The sequence below is a fragment of the Phodopus roborovskii genome, unplaced genomic scaffold (genome assembly GCF_943737965.1).
Source record: "Phodopus roborovskii unplaced genomic scaffold, PHOROB, whole genome shotgun sequence".
NCBI lineage: Eukaryota > Metazoa > Chordata > Mammalia > Rodentia > Cricetidae > Phodopus > Phodopus roborovskii.
In genome coordinates this window covers 23,813,371-23,837,445 of record NW_026126460.1, presented here as the reverse complement: position 1 = coordinate 23,837,445, position 24,075 = coordinate 23,813,371, and the positions used below count along the sequence as shown (strand labels likewise).

The 24,075-nt window shown below is 43.6% G+C and overlaps 1 protein-coding gene across 1 annotated transcript in view; it reads right to left on the bottom strand.

Annotated features, from left to right (window-relative positions):
* The window catches only part of Sgpp2 (sphingosine-1-phosphate phosphatase 2), a 50,511-nt gene extending 34,840 nt beyond the window's left edge, over positions 1-15,671 (bottom strand). Inside the window, exon 1 of the mRNA XM_051190537.1 lies at positions 15,492-15,671. Within this exon, the coding sequence (XP_051046494.1) occupies positions 15,492-15,503 (12 nt within the window). The 5' untranslated portion in view covers positions 15,504-15,671. The remainder of the gene's footprint in view (positions 1-15,491) is intronic.
* Between the last annotated feature and the right edge of the window lie 8,404 nt (positions 15,672-24,075).

Here is a 24,075-nt window from a genome sequence, read left to right as displayed (position 1 = left end):
ATCCTTGGTCATCAAGAAGCAAGAACAGCATAATGATTAGCAGTATTGTATTGTCAAGCATGGTTTGGCAAAGTTTTAAGTGGATTATGTACAGACCTCAGATTGAGTCTCTCCTGTGGGTCTCCTACCAATTTAGCTGAGGAGGTTTTACACATGAGCTCCTAGTTCACTTGTCCCGAGTCTTTCTCAAAATGCAGTTGTTCACAAAATCTTTCCATGTTCTTCCACAGGCATGTTCCTTTAACATTGTTCTTTAAATTGGTAGAACAGTTAATGAAGCATGTATGAAACCATGGGCTTCTACATGTGGTGAGTGTTCGTGCACACATGCGCATGTGTGAGTTGCCCATGCATAAGCCAGAGCTCAATGTCCTGTGTCTTATTCTATTTCAGGCTTTTGAGACACAATCTCTCACTAAAACTGAAACTTGAAGGCAGCAAGATCTGGGGACCTACCTTATCCTCCAGTGTTGGGGTTGTCAACACATGCCCCCATGCTTGACTTCTGGTTGGATGCTGGGGACCCAAGCTCAGGTCCTCATACTTGCTCAGCAAGCACTTACCTATTTAGCTATCCCCCCAGCCCCTGTTAGTTCATATATGAAATGTATGAGTAATATAATGTATATATTTAAACTAAAAAAAAAAACCTTTTAAAAGGGCCCTGCCTACCTCCCATCTCTCTCTCCCTCTCCCTCCCTCTCTCTCTTTCTCTCTCTTTCTCTCTCTATTCCTTCTGCCTGTTCCCCTTTCTCCCTCTGTCTCTCCTCCTCTTTCCTCTCTCTTCCCCTCTTCTCTTCCTCCTCTCTCCTGCTACTCCTGTCTCCAGAGGCTGGTCTCCTTCTTTCCCTTTCCCCTTTTATGACCATTTTCCCTAAAACAAACAAAAACAAAAACAAAAAAAAAAAAAAAAAACCTCTGCTTGAACTCTGTCACATGGCTCCTTTCTCTAGCATGCCACTTCTCTTAAATCACAACACCTATGACTATCAGTAACTTATCTTTACATGTGACTATGTCTAGTGTATGGATATTTTACCTCTCAGTCCCTACAACAAGCCCAGGCTATGAAATGAATTAGCACAAGCAAGCAGGAAATGTACACACATTCCACATTAGCCAAATTCTGGTTTCCTGAAATCTGATGCTCAGTAGATTTAGAAGATCTTTTACATTTTTGGTTATTAAAACTCATATGATTAGATAGGTGGCTGAGGCAAAAGAATTGTGTTTGAGACCAGCCTTACACATAATGAGATAGGGTCTCAAAAGGCAAATATTCATATTACTTGCTATCTGACGTTTAGAATCCAGTTAGAATCCAATGGTATTCAGGGAAACTTCTGGTTCATTGTGAAGACTGAGAAAATATTTGTGTCTTAAGATGGTCATAAAAATAGATGCTTTCCTCATATCCCATTTCAACATAAGCAGCAACATCTGCAATTCTTCACAAAATAAGAAAATAACTCTGTAGGCTAAATTATTTGAGTTTTTGTAAGATGTCTCAAATTTGCAAGGGATGGGGTCATGAATATCAAATCATCAAATAGGATTCCAGATCAGTATATCTTAGAATTGGTCTAGCTTCCAAGGTAGTCTAGTCTTGAGTTATCTCAAGATGAGAAGAGATGCAGCTGTATTTCCTGCCTATCATACTTTAACATCTCCTTGTGAGGAAGCCCCCAGATGATTGCTGACTCCATCAACCAAGAATCTGATTTGGTTGACCAAGTCACTGACTAACCACCAACTGTCCTTGTACACTTGATCAGATATATCTTCAGGCTAGCCTTTTATGAAGGGGTGTTTTTGTTTTGTTTTGTTTTGTTTTGTTTTATGTTTAAGGAACGCTCTATATTCTGAGCCACTGAAGCTGAATGTCACCTAAGAATGTCACAGCCCCATATTCTTAATGGAAGGCAACAAAGATTTGAGGAATGGCCACACCAAAGAAATAAGAAAGGTTCATTTCTAAGTTATTAGACTCTGAGGAATCTAGCAGCGATACCACCCATCCTGGTTCTGAATTCCACAGTGCCTCGGGGCAGAGCGGTGGGGTGGGGGCAGGGGAGGGCAGGGCTTGCTTTTCCCATGAGCATCTAACTGCGCTGCTCTGAAAGATGTTCGGACTGTTGGTGCCAGCTCATGCAACTTCTGCTACAACCAACAAGATTAAAACTACCTCCCACAGGGAAACAGTGTTGGAGAAGAGTGTGTGCTCAGGGGCTTGTGAGAGAAAACTCCAGCCTGTCGGGGTTTCCAATGTTAACAACGAACCAGATGGCAAGGACAATAGGCAATCATCTCCAGGCTCTTAGGTCTACATATTCTTTGTCCAGAAAGCGGATGTTACCAGCCACATCTCCTCATGTTAAAACAGCCACATATATGTGGGGGAAGTGTCAGTGTATGATGAGGTGCTTGGCCATCAGCAGCCCATGAACAAACTGAATTACCAGCTAGACAGTGAGCGGAAATGGAGAGCGAAGGGAATACGTGAGGATTAAAAACTCAATATGAAGCCTAATGAGGTTATGGGATGCATAATTGCAGGAAGTAGAGAAGAAAATTCACTTAAGATGATGCAGTTTCGGGGAGGGCACCCTGGATGTGGGTCTGCTCGGGCAATCTAGGGGCACAGCCAAATGGACTCCTCCAATGATTTACCCGACATCTATTTCCATCCTCTCTTGATGTCTGCTATGTTACCAACACCGAGAAAAGCCAGCATCAAACTCATTCCAACCACTGTCAGTATGACATTCACAATCAGGATCGAGTCAGCTACAGACAGCAAAAACATCTTAAAATTTAGACACTGGGTATATGGGATTTCCCAAGACAGGATCTCCATTATTTAGCTCTGGCTATCCTGAAACTCACCATATAGCCTAGGCTGGCTTCAAATTTTCTGCGATCCTTTAGCCTCTGCCTCCTGAGTGCTAGAATTGTGATTTTCGGATCAACAGCATGTCTATCAAGCCCCATCTGCTCTTTGCTGCCTCCCTCCCTTGGTTCTCCCAAGGTGAAAGCAGAGGCCTTTAGGTAAATGTTAGGATGCACAGTTCTCAACAGGCTCCTTCCTGTTTCTCCACCACCATCCCACTAGGAACGCGTACAACGTGTGCTGGTTCCTGATCTGTCCTCTCTCCTGAGGACTGCCTCAACCTTGTGATGCTCCTCCATGAGCTCTGAGGTTCAAGTGGAGGCTCTCATATCTCAGGGATGAACATCTCTCAGGCAGATTAACAAAAAGACTAGTCCCCTTGACCCTGAGGCTTAATGCTGTCTGCTCAGCAACATCTTTTTTTGGCCAGCCAGGAAAAAAAAGAAGAAGAAGAAGAAAAGAAAAAGACATCCAGTTGCCACCTCCTGAATGAAGAGAGTCTAAAACTAAGATGACAGCAAGTCTGAAAAATCCTTTAGTCTGGGATCCCTGAAAACCAAGTTTCCCATTCCTCTTGGCTTCAAATATGTTTGCTCAGAAAGTGTGTCCTTCCCCCTCACTTTCTCTCCTCTTTGGCTGCAACCCCCTCTTTAGTCTTTGTGATAGGGATTCTCAGGGTAGAGAAGAAAGCCCTTCTCCCACGGGGTGAGATGACTTCCCTCCTGGAGAGCCAGTCTTTAAGCAGGAATGGACAAAGGTCTGGAAGATCTCCAGCTTGACGCCTGCTCACTGCAGGGAGCAAAGGAGGAGGTTGGGCAGCAGAGGAGAGCCAGGATGCTCTGAGCTCCTACTTGGCCAGTGAGTGATTAACTCTAGTTATTGAGAGGTTATTGGGAGGCTGTTGGTCACACCACCCACATCTCCCAAACAGGGCTATAGTCAGAGCAGTAACCTCCCCGTGACCCTTTTTTAATGAGAAAGGTTTGACTGGAGCCTGCCAGAATGTGCCTTGGGGGCACAGCGACATATTCTTATCCTCCTGTGTCTCCAACAGTCCACCATAAGGCAATGGTTCATGCAATGGTTGCAATGAAAGGAATTGAACACAACCATTGTCAGATGCAGTACCTTACCAGATTTGAGTTACAGCACGCGTTTTATTTTAAACACCAGTGACACCAACAGAAAGATGGCCTGACACTTCTAAGATCTAGCTGTCTGGCAAGGTTTGCCTGTCCGTCTATTTAGACTTGGAAAGACTGGCTTCCCAATGAACGAACAGAAACCAGTGGGAAAGGATAGTAATAAATTTCAGCCATTCTAGATTAGCTTGAATAATCTGAGTGTGACAAATACATTGTAAGTCAAGCCTGTACCCAAATGACATCTCTTAGGAAAGGCCAGCTTATTTTTAGCACAGCATACCCCTTACCTTTTCCACACATCTCACTCCTCACCCCATGTTCCTTCCATTTTTCTTCATAAAACTTAATCTTGCTCACGCTTAGACTGTATAATATGAGTTTGCTTTAATATTTTCCTTGCAGCTTCTGAGACTGAACCTGGGGCCTCACATGAGCTCAGGGAGGGCTTCTTCCACTGAGCCACAATTCCACCCTTCTTATAACTTGGTCTCATGCCTCCAACTGGTCTCAAATTCTCTATGAAGCCAGGAGCAGCCTTGACTTCTGGCCTTCTTGCCTCTTCCTTGCAAGTACTGATATTACAGGCATACAAGCCCCATGTCTGGTCTATTATAGCTTCATCCCCACCCTGAGTGGATGCTGCACCTTGATTTTTGTTCGAAGTCTCAAACAGTACCTGGCTGTCCTTAGGCATCCAAATACTTCTGTTTGGCGAACTGAACGAAACGGCAGTGACTTTTATATGTTTAGACATTGATGTTAATGGCATCGTAGTCTGGAGTAGAGGCTCCCTCTTCTACTCTCGTTTCACATATTTGAGAAGCTAGGTACCCACTGAAGGAAGTCACAAGCAAGATCTCAGGGGTGTCTATAGTGAAGACAAAACTGAGCTCAGGTCTGCTGCTGCAAGTAGCTCACTCCACATTGTCCAAGGAGACAGAAGGAATCCCATGGGCAGCAAGCACATCAGAAGCATATGGAATACTGGAAGCATCCAGATGCATCGTCTTCATCTGCCCAGTAATTATCATCCTTCAGCATTCCTCCATGTGGTGAGCTCTTTCTTGTTCCAGGCTTTGTTATGCTAGAATGCTCTCCCCTCTCAGTGTTCACATAGTTGGGTGCTTCTCATCTATCAAGGCTTAAGTTTAAAAAGCTTGTATAAAGTGCCCAGTTTTCTATAGTTGGGGAGAAGGCTCTGGCCATGTCCCCAACATGACACAAAGGATCTTCCATTGCTTTGCGTCTTGTCACTGTCTGTCTTGCCTACTTGAGGTCCCAGGAGAGCATGATGGAACCTGTGGCCCCCACCTGCATGGCTAATTCCCACTCCAGCGATAGCACTTAGCACAGGGTGGGACTTTGTGTGATGATTTTGTTCTGTTTTTTTTTTTTTTTTTTTTTTTTTCCTTTTGAGACAGAGTTTCTGTGTGTAACCACTCTGGCAGTCAAAAATTTGGCTGATGCTTTTTAGAAAACAGTTAACACCAGGTTTCTGGTTTCCAGATTTTATAGCACTTCAGAAATACATAGAATTACTCTAGGCTGACTATTTGTATTCAAAATGCCGGGGACTATAAATGTTTCAGATTTGAGATGTTTTTAAATTTTGTACACACACACATGCCCATGCGCTCATACACACACATACAAATAAATGAAGAAACAAGATTGTACAACTTCAAATTAACTATCTACATATACACATATATCCATCTGAGACTGTACATATGCCTGCAAACACATATATATGCACACATATATAGGAAAAGACTGAGGTTTACCTCAGAGGCAGACCTTTTGCCAGTGCAAAACATATTTGCAAATAGATGCAGTTAATCAAAAGATATATGAAGAGAATTTAAATTTTTGTGTATTTTAAAGCAACATAGTACTTCTCAAAAATTAATATTGCTTATGAGCTATTAAAAGCAACAAAGCTGGGTGGCAGGCTGCCCAGACACAGCTGAGAAGGAGGTACTGGGCAGCTCCAGTAACGGCTGGAAAAGGCAGTCCTGAAGCCCATTATGAGGAAAGGCAGGGAACCACTGAATATTTTGCATGCTTTTCCCACTGCTTGATTATAGTTCTACCTAATGCTTATGAGTTTGCAACAGTAAAATTCAAAGGTCACTCTGGTGTGAGCAATGATCTCACAATTTCTACTTCATTTTCCCAGCTAGTATATTAAGGAGGTTCTTTCTGTCACCTGTATGCAACTCTGCTGGAGAAGGATTTCAGATGCTTTGCTAAGAGACCATCTGTAAATAAATTAGGATTTAGGTGAGTGACTTCCTGCAGAGGGATTCCTGCAGGAAGCTAGGAAAAGTCTATTTTTACAAAATCTAGTTTAAGACTGGCCTGGGCTACACAGTGAAACTCTTGTTGTTGTTATGTTTAAGCATTAAAAGAAAACCAAAAAGTTTTGCTCTAAGTAGTTCAAGGTAAGTTCTGGAAAAGAGGCTTGAACTTTTGTGAGGCTGAAGTAGGTGAAACCAGAGCATTGGGCTCATTTCTGCCCGGGAAATATTTCTTTTGGGCCCAGTGGAGGGCAATGACAGCAGGAAAGGACTGGCTTGGGAACAAGCTCTGGAGTTCTTAGTATTCCATTCTCAGTCCCTTCACAGTAAACATTAACGCACACAACTCAAGGTCAAATGTGCTGAACATGAGTACATTCGAAAGTGCATGCTCCTGCCGGGTTGTTAAACTATTACCCTTACAAAGAAGACCGGCAGACTCCTGGCTCCTGTGTCCTTTACTACAGCCATGCTACACAGGCTCTTGACATCCTGTCTGGAGAGTCAGAAATGCGACACTATCTAATTCTAATTTGCTTACAGATATCTGTATCCAAGGTGGAGTAGAAGAGCTGGCAGGGACACCCTGTTATAAACAGCCTGCCTTAAAGGGCCAGTATATTCTTAACAATTTTTTTCAGACTTAGGGGAAGTTCGCCAGACAGAGTCTAGCAACAACGTGTCTCTGTGAATAACTGACATGCTCCACCTGACCTTTCCCCTTCAAAAGTACAGAAAGATACTTGGACTTGCTGCATCTGGACGCAAGACTTGGAAAATGTTCTGAGATGTGTTTTCTTGTTTGTATCAGCATTTACTGTTTAAGTGCAAATAATCTCAGTGTAGTTGCTGGTGGTACAGTGCAGTGACAGAATGCATGCTTAGCATGCATGGTGCCCTGAGTTCAAGTCCCAGCATCATCAATAACAATAATACATCGATGTCAGGTAGTAAATGTTGACGGACATCCAAATGACCATAAAGGCTTGTTATAGGATTGTCTAGGTTTTGATTTGGATGCCATTCACCTTAGCTTTTCAGAGCATTTCATTCACAAGAAAGACTTCGTTCCCACTTATCACACACATTTTCTGAACTATGGCCTGACACATGCGTGGCTCTTTATATTTTAATTTTAAAGAAAACACCCTAAAGGGTCCCTTAAAATGTTTTCATATGTCTCACATAAAATCTCCTAGACACATGTCTCATAAATGTATAAGCACTCAACATGAGCATCCTGAGAGAGCTAGGTGGTTGGTCACTGTACTGTACCCTTCAACACTGATGTATGTCTTTATTTAAAAACAGGCGGCTGGTTTTCTGTAACTCAGACCTTGGCAGGTTGTCATGCTTTAATCCTCTCAACAAACAAACAAAAACAAACCCCTTCTGACTGCCCTACATGATAGTCAAGCATTCCTTGTTGCTTAGTAGGCTTTCCGAGATAGCATAATAAAACACATTCTGAACAATTTTGGTTTAAATTTCCAAATCCAGTCTCTAGACTGATGAAGGCCAAGGCCCAGAGAACAAGTGGCTGAGCCATCTCTCTGGCCCCTCAGGCTTTCCTTATTTCCAACTGTTTAAGAAACCCTCACATGGTTACAAGCATGCTGTCAATTGTAGAGTTTATGTTAAGTTGAGGGTGTAACATTCTCATCCTTCCCTAGTCTAATAAAAGAAAGAATCTGGTCTAGTTTCAGTCTGTTGCTATGATAAACCATTATTGTTTCACCTTTCAATCCCAAGTCACAATCATCATTTGGGGAAGCCAGTGCAGGGATTCAGGTGTTAGAAGCAGAAACCATGGAGGAAGGCTGTTTGTGAGATTGCTCTTTAGGTCATGCTTGGGTAGCTTTTCTATACAGCCTAGGATGTGTATAAGGAATAATACAGCCCACACTGAGCTGGATGCCCCAGTATCAATTGCTAATCACGGCAATGTCTTATACTCATGCTCACAGACCAACCTGTAGGCAGTTCCTCAGTCAAAGCATCTCCTCTCAGATGACTCTAGGCTGTGTCGAGTTGACAATTAAAATTTACCAGGATGCCATCTCTCATATTTTACTCAGTCATTATTTGTTTACACAGTGTGGGTACAAAAGAAAGCAAGCTTACTACTGCTCACTACCTACTAATTCCAAGTCAGACGTTTCTGGAAAGCCTTCCGAATGCCATTCTCCATCTGCCAGAGTCCAAATGCTGTATGTCCGAAGAACGCTTTCAAATGAAAAACAACAATAATAGCAAAAATAAAACAAAACAAAACACTCCACTGTTTGCCTGACTCTTGATTTCAGTGCAAGAAAAAACTTAGTTTTAAAAGGGACAAAAATACAACATCTTTTTTCAGTTAAACCTGAACAGACCCAGGCAAACAATGAATTTATATGTGCATGCTCTTCTCTGTCACCCCTAGACAGCAAGGCTTGAGGGCTTGCTTCTCACCTACATCAACTTTGGATATAAAAGAGCCCTAAGTGTGCCGTCACTGAACTGCTGTCCTTTGGCTTACACATATTCACAAGAACAAATGTTTCTTTCCTAGGGAAAGACCAGGCTAGGGCCAGTCACCATACCCCTAAGAGTCCCTTGTATAGAGATGATCACTGTTAACTTCTCCTTATGCGGGCCCATGGGGAAGACTACAAAGCCAACCCAATACAAAAGCATGTAGATGACCCACGGCAATTATTTTTTCTCTTTTCCATGTATGTATGTGTGCATATATGTATTATATGGGCGTGTGTGTGCATGTTGTTGCTGGCGGGGTTGATGTTGAGTGTTTTCTTTAGCCACTCTCTTCCTTATATACTGAAGCAGGCTTTCTGATTGAACCCAGAGCTTTCTGATCTGCTAGTCTAACACACCAGCTTATTCTAGGGATCTCCTGACTCTGCCCCCCAAAGCTGAGATTGCAGGCGGGGGGGGGGGGGGGGGGAGGGGGCACTGCCATGCCTGCCTCACTTATGTGTTGGTTCTAAGGATTTGAACTTTAGTTCTCACACTTGCACAGTGAGTACATTATCCCCTTAGCCATCTCCCTTAGGCCGAGGACAATTCTCTTTTCTTTTGTAAAGAGCAGATTCAGCCGGACAAGGAGAGCACAGAGCTCGCTGGGACTCTGGGCATCAAGAGGGGTAAAAGGAGACCTGGTAGGTGAAGGCTGTGACACCTGCAGCCAGGGTCAGGAAGACTGTTTCCTGATGGTTATGACCCATAGAAAACCCAGTACCTCTGGCCATCGTGTACAGTTACAGAGGCCAGCAGAGAAAAAGACATGGCTAGTGTCTGGCAGCAGATACACTGTGGAGATATCCTCTGTGGCAAGATGCTCTTTCTAAAGAGGGGGTCCTCTGCTGTTTCCCAGGACATGGAAAGATTCTGGGGAAGTTCCATCTTGCACAGTGAAAAGAGAGAGGAAATCAGAGAAGACAGCCATTACAATCCCAGCGATGGGCTGGCCTGGGGGTTTTCAAGTTTCCAGAAAATACCAGAGGCACTATGAAGTAGAACCTCTCAGTGATGACTGGGCAGAACATTTGAGTGAGGAAGCTTGTCCTTCATCTCCCCAGCATAAGTGACAGTTCCCATCCCCACAGGCTACAGCAGCACCAATGTGGGACTTAAAAACACTCTCATCTCTCATTATGGACAGGACAGGAATACAGGAGGATGAAGGTACCCAGAGGCCAGCCACTTGGCAGTAGTCTACTTTCCACAAAAAAAAAAAAAAAAAACCCGCCCAGTCCCCAGCAGGTCAAAGTTCCACTTCCCTGAAAGAACAAAGGGTCCATTCTTTGCCTCAGGCAGTCTTTTCTACTTGGTTGCTTTGCAAATTAGGATAAGGAAATGGAAGCTGGGCCTAAGATTAGCAGGCAGCCTTCCCTCTGCAGGCCTTTAATTCAGAAGCCACAGTACAAAGCTGTTCACCTTCCCTGTCCTTCACATTCAGGGATGATCTAGCTTTCCAACGAGCTTGTTAAAATCTGGGACATGCAGTCAGCAGGTGGTGGTGAGGATGAGATGTCACAGGAAACCACAGCACAAAGAACTGAAAGGCGTTCCTGTCCTGTGGCTACAGAACACACAGGACACCTGTGATGCAAGGGGGGGGGCTCTAACTGAATGGTAAAGAGATTTCTGAGGGACCGAAGGACCATTTGATGTGACAAGCTGAGGTGGACAGGAGGATTGAAGGAATGGGATGGATTTGGGGGTTAAGAACCGTCGTGACTACTATTGACTGAACTTAGTGGCTGTATTCCCTTTGGGCAGGTCTATCTCTTTGTGTATCAGTTTTCTTTGTAAAATGGGGTATGTACAGTACTCGGCATAGAGTAGGTGCTCAATGAAAAGCAACTGGGGGAATCATGTTCACTCAAAAATATAGCTTTATAAAGAAAATGTTGAAATTTTAAAACTGGTTATTTATTTTGAGACAAGTCTCATGGAGCTGGCCTTGACTCTCTCCTCCTGCCTCCACTTTCCGGGTGCTAGGATTACAGGAATCACCACCAAACTCACTCAGATGAGGTCTTTTTGTTTGTTTTGTATTCATCTTAAGGAAGCGTTGTTAAAATTTTTATTTGAGCTGGGCAGTGGTGGCACTCACCTTTAATCCTAGCACCCAGGAGGGACAGGCAGGAGGATCTCTGTGAGTTCAAGGCTAGCCTGTTCTACAGAGTGAGTTCCAGGACAGCCAGGTCTACAAAGAAGAAAACCTGTCTGGAAAAAACAAAATAAAACAAAACAAAAATTATCTGAAAATAAGCAATTTTTTCTTTCCTGTTGACTAGTTAAGTTTCTTTCTTTTGTCTTGCAAATAAGTGGGATCGATTCTGGGAAGAGCCAGTCCAGAATGGTACCTTTGTAAAGATGCTGACATGCCTGTATAGATGGGGATGAGGACAGGTGGAGAATCAGGATTCCTAACATTCTGTCATGTCGGGATGTGCCTTAGTTTGGGGCATGAATATGACTTGGCAACATCTATTTGTTTTATTGTCTTCTTTTTAAGACAGGGTCTTACTCTATAGCCCAAGTTGGCCCCAAACTCACGAGTCTAAGATTACAAGGGTGAGCTGTCATGTTCAGCTTACATTTCTTGACAGAGCATCAACAACTTAGAGTGAACCAACTTGAAGAGGTAGAAGTCTGCATCAAAATGTGGCTAAGCATATGCTTTGCATCTTCATGCAGATCTAGCCTAACGCCATTCTTTTAAAGATAGTCTTCCTCCAGCACTCCGTGTCTCAACCAATTCTATAATTACCTGAGCTTCAAGGCAATTGCCCATCTACACATAAGTTCAGTGAAACATCGGAAGCAGTAGTTGAATGAGTTGGGCAAAGATCTCTGTCATCCAAGTCTTAGGACAATAGTTAAGGGGTGGGAGTGATAGTGGAAAAGGTGGCTGTTTCCCAGTTCACATCATATTTTCTCTTTCTCTTCCTCTCTCCCCTTCCCTGCTCAACCTCCCTTCTCCCTCTCCTCTTCCTTCTTCCTGTCCCTGTCCAGGGCCTCACGGTATAGCCTAAACTAGCCTCTAATTCAGTCTTCCTGCTACAGTCTCTGAGTACCAGGATTACAGTTTTATATCACAGTGCTGGTTACTTTTAGTCTATTTGACACAAGCTGGAGTCATCTCTAAAGAGTGAACTTCCATTGAGAAAACACCTCCATCTATCACACTGGCCTATAGGCAAGTCAATGGAACTATTTTCTTGAGTAATGATTGACATGGGAGGGCCCAGTCCACTGGGGGCAGTGCCACCCCTGGGCAGGTAGTCCTGTGTGCTATATGAAAGCAGACTAAGCAAGCCATGAGGAGCAAGCCAATAATAAGTATTCCTCTAAGGCCTCTGCCTGCAGAGTCCTGCTTTGAGTTCCTGCCTTGATTTCTTTTGAGCATGACCTGTAACTTGTAAACCAAATAAACCCTTTGCTTTTGGTCAGGATCCCAAACTAGAACAACCATCATGCTCAGCTTCTAGTCAGCATGTTTGTTTTTTATTATTTGCCAGATTTTATGTACACACACACACACACACACACACACACACACACACACCATGACATAAAAGTAAAACTCTTTAGAGGTATTAAAGGGACTAATGGCAGGCAGAGAAAGGGGAGGGTAGGGTCATATGGAGAGAGCATGATCAAAGTACATTACAGACTTACATGAAAATGTCTTTGTGAAATCTAACACTATGGACAGTGAGTATATGCCAGTAACAAAGAGGAATGGGGAGGAATCACTTTCAGATAATGTGATAATTACAGAGAGGCAGATGTATTTGTCTACCACAAGAATCAGTTTTAAGGCTTTTTGTTTTTCCTGGTTAGCCTACACCAAAACCAATACTTTTCTCTGTTATGTGTCAAGACTAAACCAATATACTGAGTCTAACAACCCCATCAAGACTTTTAACTTAATATTTAACTAAGACTAAATTACAGATTCTCCTTCAGAGGGATGGGGCAGAATCCCGGACGCCTGATTCTATTGCATTCCGTGCAGGTCATAGGGGGTTTCAATCTGGCTATTGTTGGCTCCGCTAAAAGACTCATTAATCTCAAGTGAGAACCAATTTAACAAGCTGAGAAGTCTTTTGAAGTGGCTGGTGGGAGCAGTTTAAACAGAGGATTAGGAGACAAGCACATTTCGAGTCATCTTTTGGCTCTACAAAGTTGACCCCAGGCTGGGGAGGGGGAGGGGGACAGTATGTGTATGTGTGTGTGTGTGGGTGTGGGGTGGGTGTGGGTGTGGTGCAGGGCCTCTTCCACACCTCTCTAAGCAGGTGGCAAGCTCCTCTGTGACACAATCAGGAGGCAGTCGTCGGAAAGGCGTCATCAACCCTGCAGTGATGTGCAGGACTGCTTTATAAACCATACCACACCCTTCAGCAGTAAGACCCTGCCAGGCTTGCAGGCTCTGGTTAAATGTGGGGTTCAGAGCTGCTCTGTGCTACTGGTATCAGCTAGCTAGGTGTGAGTAATCAGACAGAGAAAGGAATGCTGTAATTTAACCTGAGCTCTCCATTGTAAGCTCATTTGTTGAGAGAGTTCAGGATCCCAAGGGCTCCCTGGAAAGAACATTGTGCTTTTCTGGTTTTCCTTATTGCCAAGCTGTGACAATAAGGAAAAAAATGGTGTACACTTGCCAAGTCATCAAGCTTTTTCTAAACTGCCCTTTCAATTGTATTGCGTACAAGCAGCAGACAACCCACAAATTATTTAACATTAAGTTCGGCATTGATTTCAAGAGAACTATTTGATACTGCAGGGGACTCGTGATACGAGACAGAAGTCAGCGATGATGGCCTAGCACTTTGCAAAAGCATCTATGTCATTCCACCCATTCTTTATGCTTTTTCTTCCTCCTGCACACCACAGAGGGTCCTCTTTAAAATGCCACATACATGGCATGTGTGTGACCATGCGACAAGCCTCCAGGGATCTCTGGCTGTGTCCTTTCAGCTTAAATCAGTGGAGACTGTGGGCTAGAGTCACTAAGTGCCTTGAACAGGGTTTCGATTCTGGGTTTCATCACTGTGGTAGTTTGAACGTATTTAGCCTCCATAATCTCATAGGGAGTGGCACTATGAGGAGGTGTGGCTTTACCGGGGTGGGTGTGGCCTTGTTAGAGGAAGTGTGTCACTGTGGGGGCGGGCTTTGAGGTCAGTCGACTTCCTGTTGCCTGCACGCTGCAGCACTCTCAGCTCCAGCACCAGCTCTGTGTGCATGCTGCCATGCTCCCCGCCGTGATGATAATTGATGGAACCCCTGAAACGGTAAGTGAGCCCCCTCAACTAAATGTTTTCTTTATTAGAGTTGCTGTGGTCATAGTGTCTCTTCACAACAATAAAAAAAAAAAAATCTAACTGAGACAATCATCCAAGTCTCTTTTGTTTCAGAGCCTGATCCACAGCACTGGCAGCCCTGTCAGTCATCTCTGCCTTACCCCTACCCACAGTTGTTTGCACCAAGAACAGACAGTCTAAGGGACTGGCCAGACGTGGATGGCTTTGTGGGACTGAACTATATTATGAGCTACCTACAATTGTTTTGAAACATTCCTAGCTGACAGCAGGAGGTAAGAGGGGACAGTCACAGCCGAGTTGTGCCTGACAACCAAACCATTCTCTATTGTCAGTCCTTGGATGCTGTGGTTCCTGGATTCCCTATATGCTTAGAACAGACCCCACTTCTCTGAATGAGTTTGAGTGGCCCCATGTTGCTGAAAATAAAACCACACTACCCTTGTCACATCAGCCAGGTGCAGCCTACAAGCTGTGATGGTAGTGTGAACAAACCCTCTTCTCCCTCCACCAGGGACATGTCGTCTTGCTTCTGATCAGGGAGATACAATCAAAAGTCATGAATCATTAGGGGAGAAGTTGGGGTTGCTTATAAACTTCCAGAATCAACAAAGGGCTTATACTATAATCAGAAAAATGGAAATGGTTTAGCTATAATTACACATACCTCCACACATATGTGTACATTTGCAAGCACATGCACATGCCACACCCACAAATGCCCATGCAAAACAACAACAACAACAAACCCACAAACAAAAAACAAAAACATCAACCCAGGACTTTCTCAAAAACATGACTAAGAGATAGGGCACTAAGGAAACAGAGGAGGTTCTTGTTATATTCCCAGACTTGTCACAGCTGTCCCCTGTGTTACTCCCTAGGCAGGCACTCCACCTAGGATGTTTTCATCTCTCCAGTGTGTGAAGACTGGAGTTATTGCTTTCCAGTGCTCAGGAATTCTGGTCTACAGCTTCCAGTTAGATTCTGACCAAATTTTATTAATATAGCCTTAGAAGGTTTTACCCCACACCCCACTGAGGTTCTTACAAAGCTCCTTTGTTTGCTGCTTATCATCTTACCTCTCTTCTAGCCTGTTTACTTACAGGAAGGGGTACATCAAAGAACATGAAGTCCCAGGTTGACTCTGGTTCTTGCAAACAAGATGCACTTACATTTTATGAAGCAGACTAGCCAGCAAATTCTCCTGCAAGTAGTTTTAAGGAAGAAAGACCACCTGTGCAAGATACTTGAGTAACAAGGCTGGTAGTCACCTTAGATGTGTCTGTGCTGAGTAAATAGTAATAATGACAAAAATACTTACAACCCATATCATGACCAATCTTCTGGACAAGTAAGGATCGATATTCCAGTGGGTGAATGGGAGGAACGTGATGTAGAACACTTCCTGTCCCAAGGCGGCTGAAAACCGGAACAGGTAATAGTAGAAATAGTTCTTCACAATGGGCTTTTCTACGTAAGCCTGCAAGACAAAGGCCAGGAGTTCTTGAGTTCATTCAGCATGTCTGGGAAAACCTCGCCTGAAACTCACCACCAGGGTGCTGCCTCCTCCTGTTACTGTGGTCTCATTACCACCAGCCTGTATCATTGCTGAACATCTGCCAGCCCTGGCTTGTAAACATAGGAGACGTAGGGTTTTCCTTGTTGTTGCTGTTTGTTTTGTTTTTAAGATTAAATATGTAGCACCAAAGGCAGGCGTACCAGGAGAAGCTCCCCTCTCCCTCCATACATCCGTTTACACATATAAAACAAACCAGAGCCTCTATTTTGTGTGTCTAGAAGGATAGAAACCTGTAGGAGATCCAGAGAGGGCCAGTACCATATGAGTTGCTGAAATTCAGAGGGAAAAAAATGGGGTTTCTCTCAAAGATGTCCATTCATCCCATCCAAGTACCAACCAGGCCTAACCCTGCTTAGTTTCTGAGATCAGGTGAGAGCAGACACATGCAGGGTGGTATAACTACAGACTCCATCCCTTAAGCTCTAGAACACATGGATATGTTGCCTTATAGAACAAAGGGGCATTGCAAATACAATTGGGCAATGAAGAGGGCGGGGGAGGGGGAGAGGGAGGAATGATTTCCTGGATCATCCATGTGGGCTCTGAAGTCGCAGGGATCCTTCACAAGATGGAGCGAGGGTGTGGCACTAGGCTTTTTGGTCTGTCTTTCTAGCTCGTGAGCCCATATTGACTGTTGGGCATGTTTTTTTCCCATTCTTACTATTCTGTCTCTATTTCCAACACTTAAGATAAAGAGGAGGAAGGAGGCAGAAATGTCAGAATCAAAGAGCTAGGTGTAACACTGCACAGCTAGCTTTGAGGATAGAGAAAGGTGCCACGAGCCAAGGAGGGCAAGGCATGTATTCTCTGAAAGCTTAAAGCAAGGAAACAGATTCCTCTTCTGTCGCCAGGAGGAATCAGGACCTTGGTGACACACGACTTCCATCAGAAAAGGTTAGTTTTAGACTTCTCACTACAGATGGCTGAGAGATTAGGTTCCTGTTGCCTTAAACCACTAAATTAGTAGTAACTAGTTTCAGTAGCAATAGATCCCTTACCCAGGGATAAGGTGTTGGGAGAAGCACCTTAGGTTCACCTTTTAAATAGGACTGAAAAAGTTACACCACAGGATTGGTGTCAAAATGCAGACAGTCCACGTGGGGGAATGTTAAAATGCTCTGCCATTTTGTCACCTCCTTGCCATCACCTCATCCTGGAACAGGTAAAAGGGGAAAGTGCCAGGACTAAGCAGATAATGAACCTTAATACAATGTGTGACTGATTTGTCATCTTGTCACAATCTAGGCGCTACACCGTGTTGGCCTGTGTGAGATTGTCTTTAATTAAATCAGTTGATGTGGGAAAGCAAGTCCACTGTGGGCGGCACTGCTCCCTAGACAGGGAGTCCTGAACTGTTCAGTGGTGGAGAAATGGAGCCCAGCATTAACAAGCAAGGATGTTTACATCCATTCTCTCTGCTCTTGGCGTTGTCTTCACTACCCTACAACAACAGACTTATAACCTAGACTCGTAAGCTGAAATAAACCATTTTCTCCATATTTGCTTTTTGGTATAGTATTTTGTCATAGCAACAAAAAATGAAAGTAGAACACCATGGTAAACATTTCTGTATTAGAGCGTATCAGTGGCAAATGTAATGACATTTCACTTTGTTAAGTGAACCAAAAAAAAAAAAAAAAAAAAAATCTCTTTTCTCTGTCTTCCCCCTCCCCCTTTTCTGGTGGTGGCAGGGTCTCACTAAATATGCAACCTGACAGTGAGCCTCCTAGGCTTTCCGAATGCTAGGATTACAGGTGTAAGACATGATGCCAGATTTAAAAAGTAGAATTTTAATGCAACTGAAAGTCATACACATTCCAAAATTGAAATGCAAACACTGAGCATAAGGAGGGGGACAGCATTAGACTTAGAGGTCCCATGAAGACATATAGGCCTGCAATTTTGTTCCGTTTTAGCCAAGTCAGAGGTCTTTGACTTATTTGTGTTGTGTGTGTGTGTGGGGAGTCTTATGCACTTATTCTGAAGACATTCACCCCCTGCCTGTAAGGTTCCACTGCTTACACTGTGACCTGGGAGAAGGTATGGCAGGAATTCTCATCAGCCGAGGGGCACTATGTAAGATAATTTGGAGGAAATAAATTGTTAAAAGGCTAGTGTTTTAGAGAACTTAAAAACAGTCAACAATACTTTTATATTTTAGGCATTTTAAAAAAGATGACCTTGAAAATTGAATAAATTACTGTTGGTTCTTTGCCAGGTTTGTTTCTCTCTTCTTTTCCTCTCTGAAAGGCTCTGGTTTTTATTCTAGCACCTCAGCCTCCACAACAGCATCCTGGAACCCAGGGGCAAAGTTCAAGGCTTTTTGCATCAGGAGGGAATCTAGAGTCATCAGAACCAGGCATGGTTAGTGTGAGAATTCAGTCTCAAATAAAAAGTGCACAAGGGTTGTGTTATGAGCAGTTTTCCTGCCAGCCTGGTCCCAGAGCTGTGTTAGCTCCAAATAACACACAGAGATGCTGTACTAGCTATAAAGCTGTTGGCCTGTTACTAGCATTTCTTATTGGCTATCTTAAATATTAACCAATTTCTATTCATCTAAGTGTTTCCACGTGGTCTTATTTTACAGAGAGGGTCTGGACCTCTTTCTCTCAAGTCCCTACATCTTGACTTTCCCACTACATTTCCCAGAATCCTATTTTGCTTTCCTATTGGCCAACAGTGCTTTATTTATTAACTAACAAGACAGACATATGTACAGAACGACATCTCCCATCAAGGTTGCCCTGAATATGGCTCCTGGTAGCAATAGCACATCCTGTAGGTTAAAAGAAATTTACTTCTAAATGAATTTAGAGAGAATGGAAGTAGAACAAACTCTAAACAAGAAAGACAATGCTACATGAAAGGAGTTTTCCAGGTAACATCTCTGAATACATAACTAAATAACTTGAAAGCCAGGTTTTACCACTATAGTCTTAGTTGTAGATACCCAGGTAATGTGGTAAATGCTTATCTTTTTGTAAACAGAATCTGAGTTTCTGAGCTGGGCATGTGGTTCACTGGCTGAAGCATTTGCTGTGCCAATGCCCTGAGGACATGCGTTGAGATCTCTAGGACCCACTTAGAGCCAAGCGTTTCTTGAACATCAGTAATCCCAGCACTCCTATGGTAAGAGGGGAGGCAGAGACAGGAGAGTTCAGAAGCTCCTGGACCAGGGAACCTACAGTACAGAGCAGTGCTCAACAAAGAAATGCAGTCTCAAACACAGTGGAAGGTGAGGACAGACACTGCAGGTTGTTCCACTCAACCCCCATGGCACGGGCGAGGCTCATTCACACAAACACAGATGTTATTTTAAAGTAGGAGAATATGAATTTCCCTTGAAGGAGATATCGGTGTGTAGAAGCAGAATTCCATCTCTTGGGTGTGTGGGTCTCCTCTGGAGAACCACTACAGGGGCAATAACAAGGGTTAGAAATAGAGATGGTGGGTAAAGGGAGATGAGAAGAGAGGACAGATCTCTGCTTCCCTGTTCCCACTTTGCCTCATGTAAGGGGCCCTTTAGCCCAGGTGTTTGGGCGCTGTTTTGAGATCCTGGTCTAGGAGACAAAGATCAGCCTGTCATGTTACAGACAAGAGTCAGGCAGTACTGAACATGAACATGCAGGCTGACAGAGAACAGCTCTTAAAATGTTTGAGTACTTGTCCTTGGCATCTGTTTGTCCTTGGTGTGTGACTTCCGTACTGTGGTTTTTTCCCCCCTCCCTTCCAGTTTAATACATGTTAGGGTTTTTTTTCTGTTATTAAAAAAAAGCCAGATGCATTTTAGCTGTATATCATCTGTCACACAGCCAAATAAGAATGAGTGTCTGGTAAACAAGGGTGATAAAATAGAAATTACCCCCACAGGCATTACTCCAGACTGCGAAATGTCATTGATTTTTCTCATTAGTATGTTTTATGGATTGCTTGTGTTTTCCTAGGGCATTTTAGTGTGTGTGTGTGTGTGTGTGTGTGTGTGTGTGTGTGTGAGAGAGAGAGAGAGAGAGAGAGAGAGAGAGAGATCTCAGTTTCCTAATCACATATTTCCTGTTTGACCATGAATTCTCTAAGTGCATATTCCCCTCCATCAGGGTCCCATCATGGTGATACAAGGGGGCTGCTGGTGTTCACAGGCAGTCCATCTTCTGCAAGGCTACAGTGAGTGAATAAGAAGGTGAGAAGGGACCAGGGTGACTGCCTGAGTGAGACAGACAGAGGTCAGAATGAATGGCTTCTTGACTCAGCTCTATTCAGAATATCTGAGCAGCATTTTGTTTTCTAAACACAAACCCAGGGGTCCTAAATGTTAAGGATATTCACCCAGGTCAGCATGACTGAATTATAAGAAGGGCTAACCCAGGCAGCAGAGAGGCAAATACCCAGCAGACCTGACAGCTTGCCCAGGTCTTCAGAGAAGGAACATCAGAAATGGCTTTTAGGCCAACTGAAGTGTGACCTTGGGGAAGTCCGTTTGCCATTCTGACCCGTGCTGACCTTAATGGTGAAGAATGTAAAGGACAGAGTAGATTGGCTCAGTTTACTTACTTTTTAAGCATCTACCCTGATTTCAAACTGACATCCTCCTGCTTTGCCTGATCTAACTATTGGGTGAGTGCCACCACACCTGGTCTCAGTTGCTTTTTCTTTCTTTCTTTTTTTCTTTCTTTTTTCTATCTGATTAAAATGGGAGGGGGGAGGAGGAAAGAGCTCATTAAATAAGATGTTGCCCCCCACACACTGTTACATAATGATATAAGACTGAATTGAATGTCTGTCCTAATAGGTTGAGCGTGAGGAAGGGCCTGGGGAAGCTGACTTGGGCCACGTTTCTCTTACTCCTCCAAAGCCCTCAGCAACACCCTTCAGGGCAGTTTGGCAATTAGTTTGAAAACCACTGAGCTTAGTGTCTCTTCCTGGCAGAGACCTCACCTTCCTGTTATTAACCTTTGGCCCCAAGCATGTGGGCTGTAGCTATTCCAGCCTAAACTTTGAGGTCTCTAAAGTGAACTCTTGAAGAACCTTGAGGCAAGGCCATGTTACTTGTCTATTCTTTTCCCACATTAGAGCTATAAATGTGTCATCTTCCAAAGGTCAAGTTCAAGACATTGCACTATCCCACATTAGAATTATAAATGTGTCATCTTCCAAAGGTCAAGTTCAAGACATTGCACTATCACAGCAGGGCTAAAGGAAGTCCATCACGAGAGGACAGTCTGTCAGTCCAAGCTTTCATCAGGGGCAGTAGAAGGAGCTCACTCACAGAGACAGAGTGACAAGAAACCCATTATACACTTGTTTTTAAATGACCTTAAGACCCAAAGGTCTTTTACAGAACACACCAACAGCACTCTGTCCTTAACAATGGTTTATCAAAAGGAGAGCCTATTATTATTTAAAATTCTTAACTGGGCTTTACTTTTTATTCTAGAACCAGGTTAACAGTTCATTCCACAACAAAGAATGATTGCTCCATGAGCCTGCTAGAACATTCTAGAGTATTGGTTCTCAACCTTCCTAATGCTATGATCCTTTAATACAGTTCCTCAGGTTGTGGTGCCCCCCCAGCCATAAAATTATTTCATTGCTACCTCATAACTGCAACTTTGCTACTGTTATGAACTGTAATGTAAATATCTGATATGCAGGATACCTGATATGTGACCCCTGTGAAAGGGTCATTTGATCCTCCAAAAGGTCTTGACCTACAGGTTGAGAAACACTGTTCTATAGAAAGAAGATGGCTTGAAGAAGCCAGAAACCAAAACCAAACATGGATCAGTCACTTTCCTTGCAAGCAGACAGAACAAAGGAAAACACCTACTTCTCCCTTCTGTTTTTGTTGTTGTTGTGCTTTGCTTTTTTGAGTGTGTGTGTGTGTGTGAGTGTGTGTGTGTATGAGTGTGTATGAATGTATGTGTATATGAATGTGTGTATGAATATGTGTGTGTATGAGTGTGTGAGTGTGTGTGTATGAATGTATGTATGAATGTGTGTGTGTATGAATATGTGTGTGTATGAGTGTGTGTGTGTATAGTGTGTGTGTATGTAGGAGCGTCTGTGTATGAATGTGTGTTTGAGTATGTGTGTATATGAGTGTGTGTGTATGAATGTGTGTGTGAGTGTGTGTGTATGAGTGTGTGTGTATGAATGTGTGTGTGTATGAATGTGTATGTGTGAGTATGCGTGTGTATGAGTGTGTATGTGTGTATGAATGTGTGTGTATATGAATGTATGTGTGTGTGAGTGTGTGTGTGTATGAATGTGTATATGTGTGTGTGTGTGTGTGTGTGTAAATAACAGGATCTAGGTGGTCACTGTAGTTGACACTGACCTGGTTGAGAAATTTGAGTGTTCTTTCCCCAATCATGATTATTAGAATGTCAAATAAATGGCTGACTGGTGAGGGAGAGGTCAGGTCACTGACCCAGGTGGTTAGGACCCCAGGCCAAAGGAATATAAGATGCTGTGATTAAAGCCAGGCTGGCTTACTGCTCACTGTCTGAATAGCGTCACATCAATACATCAATCATAGGATCTCACTAAGCCTCCATTTACCCATTAAGTGGGAATAGTAACTGAATAAGCCACAAAAAGATGCTGGGAGGATTAAGAGAGGAAATTTCTCAGTGAAAGCTAGTTGTTACCATGATGATGATGATGATGATTAGTTGTGATGATTGTAAGTGATGATGACTGAGAAGATGGTGATGATGATGGTGTCTGTGGTGAAAGCAGGGAAATCTTCAGCAATGTGATTTAAATTCTAATAGACAATCAAATCACCATTTGTTAAAATGCAAATTTGCCTGGGGTAGGACTGAGTTCCCAAGGGATGATGATGCATGTTGGTGGGCATAGGTCACATCCTGGGTAATAAGGAGCAGGTGTGAGGGGTTTCCAAATACAAAAATAAGACTTAGATTCAACCTTCAGCCATAGAGGATGCTACAAGTGGAGATAAGAACGCAAGGTATTGTAACTAAAGCCTTCCTGTGGGAAATGGTGCCCCTAAAGACAGGAGACCAAGGGTTTTGAAATTCTCCATTGCTGGCTTTGCTGACTCATGCTATTTTCAGCCAGATTTTCTATGAAAAACAAAGGCACGGGGAAGGTCAAATGTGAGAAGGGAGATACTCACAAAGTCCTTGACCCTCCTACTTTTCTGAGGCTGGGTGTTGTTCTTTAGTTACAGTTATAGGAATAAAAGCTAGAAAAGGGGAAGAGGTGGTCCCCTGTGAGGGTCCCAAGTGAGTGGGGTCCCAAGGTAAAGAACCACATGGGAGAGCATAGCAGGTTCCATAGCAGGTGAGGGTGACGGAGGGAATAACACGCCAGGCGGATAGAGCTTGAATGAGGAGTTTATTTAGAAAGGGGAGTGAGGGAGAAGGGAAGAGACAGAGGCACCGGGAATAGAAGAGGAGAGAGAGGGAGCACAAAAAGAGAGTGTAAGTGGGCAGGGGTCTGACTTTTAAAGGGGTCCCTTACACCTGCCTGCAGACTAGTACTCATGGAACCCTGGGCTGGCCCGGGTACTGCCTGAGTGCATTCTGCCAGGTGACAGGGGCAGGCCAGCGTGATGCCTGAGTCCTTACACTGAGTTCACACAGGGAGGGAATAATGGTGAAACAAACCCTCTCTCCTAGCTACTATTAGGTACCAACTTAGCATGGAAATATGCCAGATACAAGCTCCTAGTGCCCAACATAAAATAAAATAAGGAAGATGGCAAGCCATTTACAAGCCATGCCATGTCTATAGACCATTCACTTACAGCAACCAGTTTAGTGATGGGAGGGGGACAAGACGCAAGATTGTTTCATTTAGCCATCCTAGCACAACATAACAGACAACAGTGTGCTATAAGAAGACTAACACTAACAGTGTGCTAGAGGAAGACTAACACTAACAGTGTGCTAGAGGAATCAAAGGATGGGGGCAGGCACTGGCTCTGCCCGGAACTGTAGGCCACAGGTAGACATTCAGTAAAAGGCCCCCTAAAAAGAAGGTGGTTCTGTGTGCTGGTGATGAGTATGAGTGACAGGGATGAAGTTAAAGGCAGATGCAACATCTAGCCAATGTTTGATGCTGACACTTAAGGAACAAATAGCAAGTTTGCTGGAGTGTTTGTTATGGTTGTTTCCAGAGTAAGGTTTAGGCTATCATGGAATTCACTCTGTAGCCCAGGCTAGCTTCAAACTCCTTGGCCTCCTATTGGCTGGGATTATATGTGTGTGTAATCCCACCCTGGTTGTGGAAACATTTTTAAAGAGGTTAAAAGGGTTGTGACTTAATCTATAGTGGGATTCCATAGGTTCCTCTTATT